Here is an 11,986-nt window from a genome sequence, read left to right as displayed (position 1 = left end):
CTGAGAAGCCAGGTCAGGCAGGCAGATGGCCAGAGTCAATAAAGTAACCCTTCCAGTCAGGGCAACATGACCTAATGTCCAGAGTCAATGAATTTGCCACACTCTGTGGAATTGTGTGGCCTATTGGCCCGTTGGGGAAGGGAGGCACCACTCAGGGGTGTGTGGTGCCCAGGGTAAGGGGACTCAGGCCCTCTCTTCTTCTCCGAGTCCCAGCCCTGGGCCCTGGCAGTGGTCAGGGTACTCACCACCAAGTCAGTGGGCATCCTCCTGAAACACAGTGACTGGTTCCCCAGTTCACTCACCGGAGAAAAGTCTAAGTCCCCTGGGCTACTTCCTACCCTTTCTCCCTCAGCGATGCTCTACAGCTCCCCCGAGTTTGTAGGATCCTCAAGTGGTAGCTCCTGCCAGTGCGGACTCTTCTCTGGGCTCCTCAGGCAGTCTGGGGTCAGTCTGGAGCTCTGTGTGCTCTGGATCTGTATTTGGGGCCTGGAGCAGCTCCCTGGAGAGAACCTGCAGTCTGCATCCTCCCCCTTCAGCAGCCTGCCCACACTGAGTTGGGCTGCTTCCTTTTATAGTCTGCCTCCAGACTGAGCATGCCCAGCATAGTCAGAGAGACAGGGCTTCCTCAGCCTGCAAAGCACAGTTAAACCTTTAGGGGCTGGTTCAGGGTAGGTATACCCCATCACACCTGGTCAGAAGCCTCACCGGTGAAAGTTTATTACCCAATCAGCCACTTCTACAAAGGAAAGTTGACGTGCACCAGCTTCTGTACACTGAACAGTTCTCCAACCACTTCAAGCAAAACACAGTTTAAGGTAAAACATAAAACAGATTTATTAACTACAGAAAGATAGATTTTAAGTGATTATAAGTAATAAACGTACAGATCAAAGTTGGTTACCCAAGAAATAAAAGCAAAATTACAATCTGAGTTCTATAAACTAGACAGGATTTGACTCAAACAATGTCTCACCATGATGGTATAGTTCCTTCCGACACAGACTAGGATTCCTCTTTTCAGCCTGGGACCACCTCCCCCGTTCAAAGTCTTTGTCAACAAGATTTCTTTCCAGGCATTGAGTTGTGGGGGGAGTGAGACCAAGTAATGATGTCACTTCCCCCCTTTACAAATTCCTCCAGCATTCTGGAAAGATCCTTTGCTATGATGTGAGTAAAGCAGCCTCCATTCTCTATGTCCTCCCTCTGGAAAGCCTTCATTGTATACAGATCCTGTGATAGTCCTTGGTAGTGTGGATTCCCCTTAACAGGCCATCAATGCTGGCTGTCTTCTCCATTGTTGTACCTGAAAGGCTGGTTGTAGGTGTTCCCAGTCTTACAATATATTTCAGTAACACACACATAGAAAATTTCATAACTTCCCATACACTGATAGCACATACAATGCAACAGGATATTAATGTTTTTTTGATATTAAGATTTTTGAAATGATACCTCACAAGGCATATTTTGTACAAAACCTATCATAGTCATATCACCAAGGAAAATATGGGGGTGCCAGGGTACTGTTTTGGAGCACACAGTGTCACAGGGACATGATAGCAGTTTCCAAGTACATAAAATATATTTACAAGGAGGAGGGAGAAAATTTATTCTACTTAACCTCTGGGGATAGGACAAGAATCAATGGGTTTAAATTGCAGAAAGGGCGGTTTAGCTTGGACAGTAGGGAAAACCTTTTAACTGTCACAGTGGTTAAGCACTTGAATAAATTGCCTAGGAAGGTTATGGAATCTCCATCACTGGAGATTTTTAAGAGCAGGTTAGACAAACACCGATCTGGGATGGTCTAGATAATACTTAGCCCTGCCATATGTGCAGGGGACTGGACTGATTCTATGATTCTATGATAAATATAGAAATAGGGCCCCTGTTGCACTTATATGATGGTCACCATCTTGGCTGGTACCTTGTGGTTGCACCAGGGACCTTCAGACGTAAGGGTGGGAGTCCCTGCAGCTTGATCTAAACAGGCAGGCTCCCTGGTAGGGGTGTGACAGAATCATGGGCTCTGGGGATGGGGTGCAGAGGGGATTTGAAAAACACAAAGACCAGTGGGTGGCATATGTACACGTGACTCTGTGCGGCTGCTTTATCTGAACTTAATTCACCTGACATCCTGGATGCCAGATGTTCCCACTAATCCCATGTCATTGTTACTGCAGTTTATTCTCAGGTACACACGGTCACTCAGATCCTCAAACTCCGGAAAATGCACATAACCCAGACTAACACAGTATGGCTCCTTGTCCCCCTCTAGTGGTCAGAGCTTGTACAGCAGCTTATGAGTCTGCTGTTTTCTCTGTACTAGTTCACTTAGTGCTTGTAGCATAGGCAGTACGAGATCCTGCTTGAAAATCAACACCTACATAGCTTCTATCAAGGATAGATGTAAATGGATGTATGTCCATTGAAATTAGGAATCCAGATCCCCATAGACTGTAAATTGGTTAAGCGCTATCAAAGTGAATAGAACTACACTGGTTTGCCCTAAATGTTAAGGTCTCATTATTTTCTCACATATGCCAGTTTTATGCCAGTCTGACTTCTTTAGTGCCATGTGGAACAGCCTTCCAAGGCGAGCAGTGGGGGCAAAAAAATCTAACTGGCTTCAAGACTGAGCTTGATAAGCTTATGGAGGGGATGGCATGATGAAACCACCTACAATGGTATTTGGCCCATCGGCAACTGCCAGTAGCAAAAATCCCCAACTTCTGGAGATGGAACACTAGATGGGGAAGAATGTGAGTTACTATAGATAATTCTTTCCCAGGTATCTGCCTGGTGGGTCTTGCCCACATGCTCAACATCTAACTGATCGCCATATTTGGAGTCAGATTGGAAGAGACCCTGGGGGATTTTCACCTTCCTCTGCGGCACGGTGCATGGGTCACATGCAGGTTTAAACTAGTGTAAATGGTGAATTCTCTGTAATTAGAAGTGTTTACACCATGATTGGAGGATGTCAGTAATTCAGCCACAGGCTAAGCATCTATTACAGGAGTGGGTGGGTCAGGTTCTGCGACCTGCAATGTGCAGGAGGTCAGATTAGATGATCATGATGGTCCCTTCTGACCTTCATTTATACACACAAGGGAAAGAAGCTCCCATCGTTGCTTTCTAGTGTCCATGGAACAGGTGTAAGTGGCAACGCAGTCTAATAGGCATTGCTTGGGCACAGAATGAAAGGCTGATTCTTCCCTCCCATGAAATGCACACCAGCTTAACTCCAGGATTGGATCAGATCTTCTGCTGATGTAAACCAGCCCAAGTACATTGACATCAGTGGAATTAATCTGGATTTGCACTGGGGGCAACTGAGAGCAGAATCTGGCCCACTTCTGCATAAACTGTGTTGTCATGGAAATAAATGGCACGGACTGGGAGACACAACTGAAAGAGTATTTATTCGAGAAAGACAGAAAAATAATTCTTGGTGAATAACCTCCCCCAACTCAGTCTCCTCAGTGAAGATTTGATCTCCTTGTTCCTCATGCTGTAGATGACTGGATTCATCATTGGAGGCACTACAGAATAGAGAACAGCCACCACGAGGTCCAGACCTGATGCTGAGCTGGAGGTGGGTTTCAGGTAGGCAAAGATGCCAGTGCAAACAAACAAGGAGACCACAATGAGGTGAGGAAGGCAGGTGGAGAAGGCTTTATGCCGTCCCTGCTCAGAGGGGATTCTCAGCACTGTGTTGAAGATCTGAACATACGACACAATTATAAAAACAAAACAACTTAAGACTATGCATGCACTAAAAATGAGAGCCCCAATTTCACTGAGGTATAGGTCAGAGCAGGCAAGTTTGAGGAGCTGGGGGATTTCACAGAAGAACTGATCCACCATGTTACCGCCACAGAAAGTGACTGTAAATGTGTTCCCGGTGTGCAGTGCAGAGTAAAGAATTCCACTGATCCAGGCACTGACTGCCATTTGGACACAAGCTCTCCAGTTCATCACACTCTCGTAGTGCAGTGGTTGGCAGATGGCGACGTATCGGTCATACGCCATGATGGTGAGAAGGGAAAAATCTGCTCCCATCAAGAAGATGAGGAAAAAGACTTGGATGACACATCCAGCGTAGGATATTGAACTGGAGTTGATTAGGGAATTGACCATGGATTTGGGGATGGTGACAGAGATCGAGCCGAGGTCTATAATGGACAGGTTCACCAGAAAGAAGTACATGGGGGTGTGCAGATGGTGGTCGAGAGCTACGGCTGTGATGATGAGAAGGTTCCCCATCAGGGCTGCCAGGTAAATCACCAGGAACACCACAAAATGCAAAATCTGCAGCTCCCAAATGTCAGAGAATCCCAGGAGAAGGAACTGGGTCAAGGTGGTTCGGTTGGACATTTTCTTCCTCAGAAAATCATGTGCTGCCTCTGGAGGGAAGGAGAATGGCAATGGTCAGGATTACATCAGTAAAATAACTCTCCTTTTGTGAAAACCACCTTAATTCACACGAGTCGGACCCTTGGCTTGTGCAGATTGGTGTAATATTGGAAGGGGGGTGCAGGAACCATTGACTCCAGTGGAGTTAGTCCGGATTTACACTGGGCAGAATGAGAGGATAGTCAGGCCCATTGACGGAATGAGATCACCGCTGATTTACACCAAGCTGAAGGACAACAGAGTAAGCACCAACTGCTTTGTAGGGGTCTGTAAACCTTTCCACTCAAAGAAGTATAAAGTTATGTGAATCTTATCTTCATTTCATAGAGGGGAAAATGCAGACCAGAGAGCTAGAATCTGCTGTCAGATACACCAGTGTAAATCTCCGGTAATGTCACTGAAAGCAGTGGAATTACTTTGTGTTTACACTGCTGCAAATGGGAGTAGCATCCACCACCGAGGCGAAAGCGCTCACTCATGGCTATACAATGACTGAGCTGTAGAATCAGGAACAGAACGCAGGACAAATCCTGAATCCCAGTCAGCTGTTCTAGCCATTACCCAACACTATCTACCCAAAACAGAAGAAAAAGGTCCGAGGCTGCTTTCTCACTTCTTTAACATATAGCACCCCATGACCCCACTGCTCTCCCAGAGGGGGATTTGAACCCAGGAATTCTGATACTGCCCAGCCCCTCCCATAATCATTGGATTACATGCTGAGCCCAAAGCTGGGAATAGAACCAAGAAGTCCTGATTCCAAGCCACCCACCCTAATCACTACACCATATGATTCTATTGCTAAAAATTGTAGAAATACTGCACATTGCTCTTAAAACAGTAAGATCAGTCGTACATAAGAACAGCCATACTGGGTCAGACCAAAGGTCCATCTAACCCAGTATCCTATCTTCCTACAGTGACCAATGCCAGGTGCCCCAGAGGGAATGAACAGAAAAGGTAATCACCACGTCTGCTATAGACCACCAGACCAGAGGGATGAGGTGGATGAGGCATTCTTCCAGCAACAAACAGAAGTTCCTAGATCACAGGCCCTGGTTCTCATGGGGGACTTCAAACACCCCGATATCTGCTGGGAGAGCAATAAAGCAGTGCACAGACAATCCAGGAAGTTTTTGGAAAGTATAGGAGACAATTTCCTGATGCAAGTGCTGGAGGAACCAAATAGGGGCAGAGCTCTTCTTGACCTGCTGCTCACAAACAGGGAAGAATTAGTAGGGGAAGCAAAATTGGATGGGAACCTAGGAGGCAGTGACCATGAGATGGTCGAGTTCAGGATCCTGACAAAAGGAAGAAAGGAGAGCAGCAGAATATGGACCCTGGACTTCAGAAAAGCAGACTTTGACTCCCTCAGGGAACTGATGGGCAGGATCCCCAGGGAGAACAACATGAGTGGGGAAAGAGTCCAGGACAGCTGGCTGTATTTTAAAGAATCCTTATTGAGGTTCCAGGAACAACCATCCCGATGTGTAGAAAGAATAGTAAATATGGTAGGCGAACAGCTTGGCTTAACAGTTAAATCCTTACTCATCTTAAACACAAAAAAAGATGCTTAAAAGAAGTGGAAGTTTGGACAAATGATCAGGGAAGAGTATAAAAATATTGCTCAGGCATGCAGGAGTGAAATCAGGAAGGCCAAATCACAAATGGAGTTACAACTAACTAGGCATATTAAGAGTAACAAGAACGGTTTCTACAGGTATGTTAGCAATAAGAAGAAGGTCAGGGAAAGTGTGGGCCACTTACTGAATGGGGGAGGCAACCTAGTCACAGAGGATGTGGAAAAAGCTAATGTACTCAATGCTTTTTTCCCTCTGTCTTCACAAACAGGTCAGCTCACAGACTACTGCAATGGACAGCACAGTATGGGGAGGAGGTGATCAGCCCTCTGTGGAGAAAGAAGTGGTTCAGGATTATTTTGAAAAGCAGGACATGCACAAGTCCATGGGGCCAGATGGACTGCATCTGAGGGTGCTAAAGGAGTTGGCGGAGGTGATTGCAGAGCCATTGGCCATTATCTTTGAAAACTCATGGCGATCGGGGGAGGTCCCGGATGACTGGAAAAAGGATAATTTAGTGCCCATCTTTTAAAAAAGGGAAGAAGGAGGATCCGGGGAACTGCAGGCCAGTCAGCCTCACCTCAGTTCCTGGAAAAATCATGGAGCAGGTCCTCAAGGAATCCATTTTGAAGCACTTAGAGGAGAGGAAAGTGATCAGGAACAGTCAGCATGGATTCACCAAGGGAAGTCATGCCTGACTAACCTAACTGTCTTCTATGAGGAGATAACTGGGTCTGTGGATGAGAGGAAAGCAGTGGACATGTTATTCCTTGACTTTAGCAAAGCTTTTGATACGGTCTCCCACAATATTCTTGCCAGCAAATTAAAGAAGTTTGGTTTGGATGAATGGACTATAAGGTGAATAGAAAGCTGGCTAGATCATCGGGCTCAACTGGTAGTGATCAATGGCTCCATGTCTAGTTGGCAGCAGGTATCAAGCGGAGTGCCCCAAGGGTTGGTCCTGGGGATGGTTTTGTTCAATATTTTCATTAATGATCTGGAGGATGGCGTGGATTGCACCCTCAGCAAGTTTGCAGATGACACTAAACTGGGAGGAGTGGTAGATACGCTGGAGGATAGGGATAGGATACAGAGGGAGTGAGACAAATTAAAGGATTGGGCCAAAAGAAATCTGATGAGGTTCAACAAGGACAAGTGCACTTAGGATGGAAGAATCCCATGCACTGCTACAGACTATGGACCGAGTGGCTAGGCAGCAGTTCTGCAGAAAAGGACCTAGCGGTTACAGTGGACAAGACGCTGAATATGAGTCAACAGTGTGCCCTTGTTGCCAAGAAGGCTAACAGCATTTTGGGCTGTAGAAGTAGGAGATCCAGGGACATGATCATTCCCCTCTATTTGGCATTGGTGAGGCCTCATCTGGAGTACTGTGTCCAGTTTTGGGCCCCACACTACAAGAATGATGTGGAAAAATTGGAAAGAGTCCAACGGATGACAACAAAAATTATTAGGGGGTTGGAGCGCATGATTTATGAGGAGAGGCTGAGGGAGCTGGGATTATTTAGTCTGTAGAAGAGAAGAACAAGGGGGGGGGGATTTGATAGCTGCTTTCTACTACCTGAAAGGGAGTTCCAAAGAGGATGGATCTAGGCTCTTCTCAGTGGTAGCAGATGACAGAACAAGGAGTAATGGTCTCAAGTTGCAGTGGGGGAGGTTTAGGTTGGATATTTGGAAAAACTTTTTCACTAGGAGGGCACTGAAGCACTGGAAAGGGTTACCTAAGGAGGTTGTGGAATCTCCTTCCTTAGAGGTTTTTAAGATCAGGCATGACAAAGCCCTGGCTGGGATATTTTAGTTGGGGATTGGTCCTGCTTTGAGCAGGGGGTTGGACTAGATGACCTCCTGAGGTCCCTTCCAACCCTGATATTCTATGATTCTATGATTCTAAGTGATAAAACCCCTGTCACCCATTCCCCAGCTTCTGGCAAACACAGGCTAGGGACACCATCCCTGCCCATCCTGGCTAATAGCCATTGATGGACCTATCCTCCAGCAACATATCTAGTTCCTGTTTGAATCCTCTTATAGTCTTCGCCTTCACAACATCCTCCAACAAAGAGTTCCACAGGTTGACTGTGCGTTGTGTGAAAAAATACTTCCTTTTGTCTGTTTTAAACCTGCTTCCTATGAATTTCATTGGGTGATCCCTAGTTCTTGTGATATGAGACAAGGAGTAAATAACACTTCCTCCTTTACTTTCTCCACACTAGTCATGATTTTATAGACCTCTATCATATCCCCCCTTAGTCATCTCTTCCAAGCTTAAAAATCCCTGTTTTATTAATCTCTCCTCATATTGAAGCTGTTCCATACCCCTAATCATTTATTTTGCCCTTTTCTGAAACTTTTCCAGTTCCAATATATCTTTTTTGAGATGGGGAGACCACATTTGCATGCAGTATTCAAGCTGTGGGTGTGCCATGGATTTATATAGAGACAATATGATATTTTCTGTCTTATTATCTATCTTTTCCCTAATGATTCCCAACATTCTGTTTGCTTTTTTGACTGCCACTGCACATTGAGTGGATATTTTCAGAGAACTATCCACGATGACTCCAAGATCTCTTTTGATTGGTAACAGCTAATTTAAACCCAATCATTTTATATGTATAGTGGGGATTATGTTTTCCAATGTACATTACTTTGCGTTTATCAGCATTGAAATTCATCTGCCATTTTGTTGCCCAGTCATCCAGTTTTCCAAAGTTTCTTTGTAACTCTTCACAGTCTGCTTTGGACTTAACTATCTTGAGTAGTTTTGTATCATCTGCAAATTTTTCCACCTCACTGTTCATCTTTTTTTCCAGATCATTTATGAATATGTTGAATCCGACTGGTCCCAATACAGACCCCTGGAGGGCACCACTATTTACCTCTCTCCATTCTGAAAATTGACCATTTATTTCTACCCCTTGTTTCCTATCTTTTAACCCCTTACTGATCCATGAGAGGACTTTCCCTCTTATCCCATGACAGCTTACTTTGCTTAATAGCCTTTGGTGAGGGACCTTGTCAAAGGCTTTCTGAAAATCTAAGTATTTTATATCCACTGGATCCCCTTTGTCCACATGCTTGTTGACCACCCTCAAAGAATTCTTGTAGATTGGTGAGGTATGATCTCCATTTACAAAAATCATGTTCACTCTTCCCCAACCAATCATGTGGATCTATGTGTATGATCATTCTGTTCTTTTCTATAGTTTCAACCAATTTGCCCGGTACTGAAGTTAGGCTTACCAGCCTGTAATTGTCAAGATCGCGTCTGAAGCCTTTAAAAAAAAATGGTAGCACATTAGCTATCCTCCAGTCATTTGGTACAGAAGCTGATTTAGATGATGGGTTACAGACTACAGTTAGTAGTTCTGCAATTTCACATTTGAGTTCCTTCAGCACTCTTGGGTGAATCCCATCTGGTCCTGGTGACTTATTGATGTTTAGTTTATCATTTTTTTTTCTAAAACCTCCTCTGATGACATCTCAATCTGAGAGAGTTCCTCAGATTTGTCACCAAAAATAGTAGTAGAATGCCGCAGGATCAAGATCCAGTCAAGATCAGGGCACCACCGAGCTGGGCTCTCTTGAATTGTCCTGAATTTTACTTCCTTTGATATCAATGATGGTCTGTCTTGTGTATGAACTGCAAGATTTAACACCATCCTTTCCTATCTCCCTCTCCATCCCACCCAATCAATTACAAGTTGCATCGACAAGGAAGATAAATGAGATTTCAGAAGGACTAATGATTACCCTTTCTGGAACACTCGTATGCAGGGTCACCCAATCCATCCCCCCGTTAAAGTCATTGGGGTACACAAAATATTATTTGGCATTTGGGTATTGATTAACATTATTCTAGGTGGGACTGGTAATGCTGCCTCTTATTAATGTTGCCTGACACTTCTCTTTATAAAGTCCTGTTTTCTGTTGCTTCTAACTTTACCAGACCTTAACCACTGAAATTGCTATTTTCTATGCCAGGTGTCTAGCTCAAAACACTTGAGACATTTCCAAGAATGAAGCCAAGGGAAAATATGCTGTTCTGCTCATTTTAAGCTCTAGTGTGACCAGGCTTTGGAGACTGGACTTGACATTTGGCATGAGGAGTCATTTTATAAAATAAAAAATAAAAATAATTTAGATAAAAATAATTTGCTGAAATGTAATGTTTGAATTGATACCCAAATTAAAAAAAATCATTTCAAGGGAAATTTTGAAATTTGATTAAAATTTGGTATGAAAACAAATTTTCAAATCACAGCCTATCCCATGAAATGGACTCGCTGGTTCCTGGCCAACTCTCTAACAAAGCAATCAGATGCTGTATTGATGAGCAACATAGAAAATGCCAAGATAAAAATCAATTATTTTGTCTTTGGAGCAAAGTTAGAGCAGTGTGCTGTGAACAAGGCCTGGAGCCACACACTGAAGAATGAGGAGAAAACAAAATACTGAAAACCAGCTTACTCAGTGAGCCCTGTCCATCCCGTACACTGAACAAGGCAGTGGTCCTGTGGAAAATGTAATACATGGTCATGTAATTAAAGACTGCATTATAACTTCATTGAAGAGGAACCAAAATGTGTTTGTTGGAAACTATACTTAACTGGTGGACAATATAATAAGCCAATGGGATAGTCTGATCATAATCCCGTTTTGTGGTCCTTAAAAAGATGGGGGGCTCAATTGGGGAACAGACTCTTGGGAGATTCCTAGGGGACCAACTGACAGGCCTTTCCTTCAACTCCAGAGACTCTGTCCTTTGCTCATGAGCCCTTGTACAACCAGACCACAGGTCACCAGTGGATACGCCTGGCCATCAGCGCTGGACCAGTGTTGAGCACAGACTGATAGATGTGAGCTCCTGCTCTTGTTTCCCCTCCATTTCCCTCCCCCACTATCATCCTCTCTGTTGGGTTTTCACCTGATCCTGAGACCAACTGCACCATACAGCATGAGCACAGTGAGCTGAGATGGCCCATCCAGCTCAGCCCAGGCTGACAAGGATCAGCAAAAATAGAGACCTGACCATACCCACCATGTGACATCCCAGACCAGGGGAGTGAGCCAGAATCCAGAGCAACAGTTGTCCTGGCTGACCTGCCATTAACCCAAAGCATCCATCTGTGATGGGGCAGCCACCAGCTATGCTGAGATGTATTTTTCTCACCTTTATGATCCTATATCTTCTCCTTGCTAGGTGTGAAGGTTGTGGATCTTTCAAGGTATCTAGAGAGACTTATGTGCACGGATGAAGAGGAGTCGGTGCTCATGGTAAATGTAGGTACCAATGACATAGGCAAAGGAAGGAGACAGGTCCTGGCTGCCAAATGTAGACTGTGGGTAAGAGATTAAAATCCAGGAGTGCCATTGTAGCATTCTCAGAAATGTTTCCAGTTCCACGCCCAGGCCAGGGAGAGAGGCAGAACTACAGGATCTCAATATGTGGATGAGATGATACTGTTCAGAGAAGGAATTTAGGTTCATTAGCAACCAGACAATGTTTAGAGAAAGGAAGAGCCTATACAGGAATGATGGGTACCACCTAAACCAAAACAGAACCAGACTGTTGAATGTAAAATTAAATAGGTTGTTCAGAATTTTTTAAACTAAGGGTTGGGGGATAGCCAACAGGACCAGAGGAGCACAGGGTCTGGAGACACACATCCCATAGGGGAGGATTTATTAATGGAGATTCTCTCTATTCTCATAAAGAGGAGAGGAGAGAAGTGGATAAAGTTGATAGAAGCTGGGGAGACAGGTACATAAGCTGGAGGATAGGGATAGGGTCCAGAGTGACCTAGACAAATTGGAGGATTGGGCCAAAAGAATTCTGATGAGGTTCAACAAGGACAAGTGCAGAGTCCTGCACTTAGGACAGAAGAATCCCATGCACCGCTACAGGTTGGTGATCGACTGGCTAAGCAGCAGTTCTGCAGAAAAGGACCTGGGGATTACAGTGGATG

General features: G+C 44.7%; 1 protein-coding gene across 1 annotated transcript; it reads right to left on the bottom strand.

Moving 5' to 3' along the window:
• Window positions 1–3,423: 3,423 nt before the first annotated feature.
• LOC113406666 (olfactory receptor 14I1-like) lies at window positions 3,424–4,380 on the bottom strand. Its single transcript, XM_026652470.1, has one exon. It carries the CDS (start codon window positions 4,378–4,380, stop codon window positions 3,424–3,426), a length of 957 nt encoding a protein of 318 aa, XP_026508255.1.
• Window positions 4,381–11,986: the final 7,606 nt, after the last annotated feature.

Source organism: Terrapene carolina, unplaced genomic scaffold (genome assembly GCF_002925995.2).
Source record: "Terrapene carolina triunguis isolate 2854851 unplaced genomic scaffold, T_m_triunguis-2.0 Scaffold115, whole genome shotgun sequence".
Classification (NCBI taxonomy): Eukaryota; Metazoa; Chordata; order Testudines; family Emydidae; genus Terrapene; species Terrapene triunguis.
This window is presented reverse-complemented; position numbering and strand designations above follow the sequence as displayed.

Coding starts and splice junctions, on each gene's coding strand:
- LOC113406666 (XM_026652470.1), bottom strand. CDS start 4,380: ATGTCCAACCGAACCACCTTGACCCAGTTCCTTCTCCTGGGATTCTCT.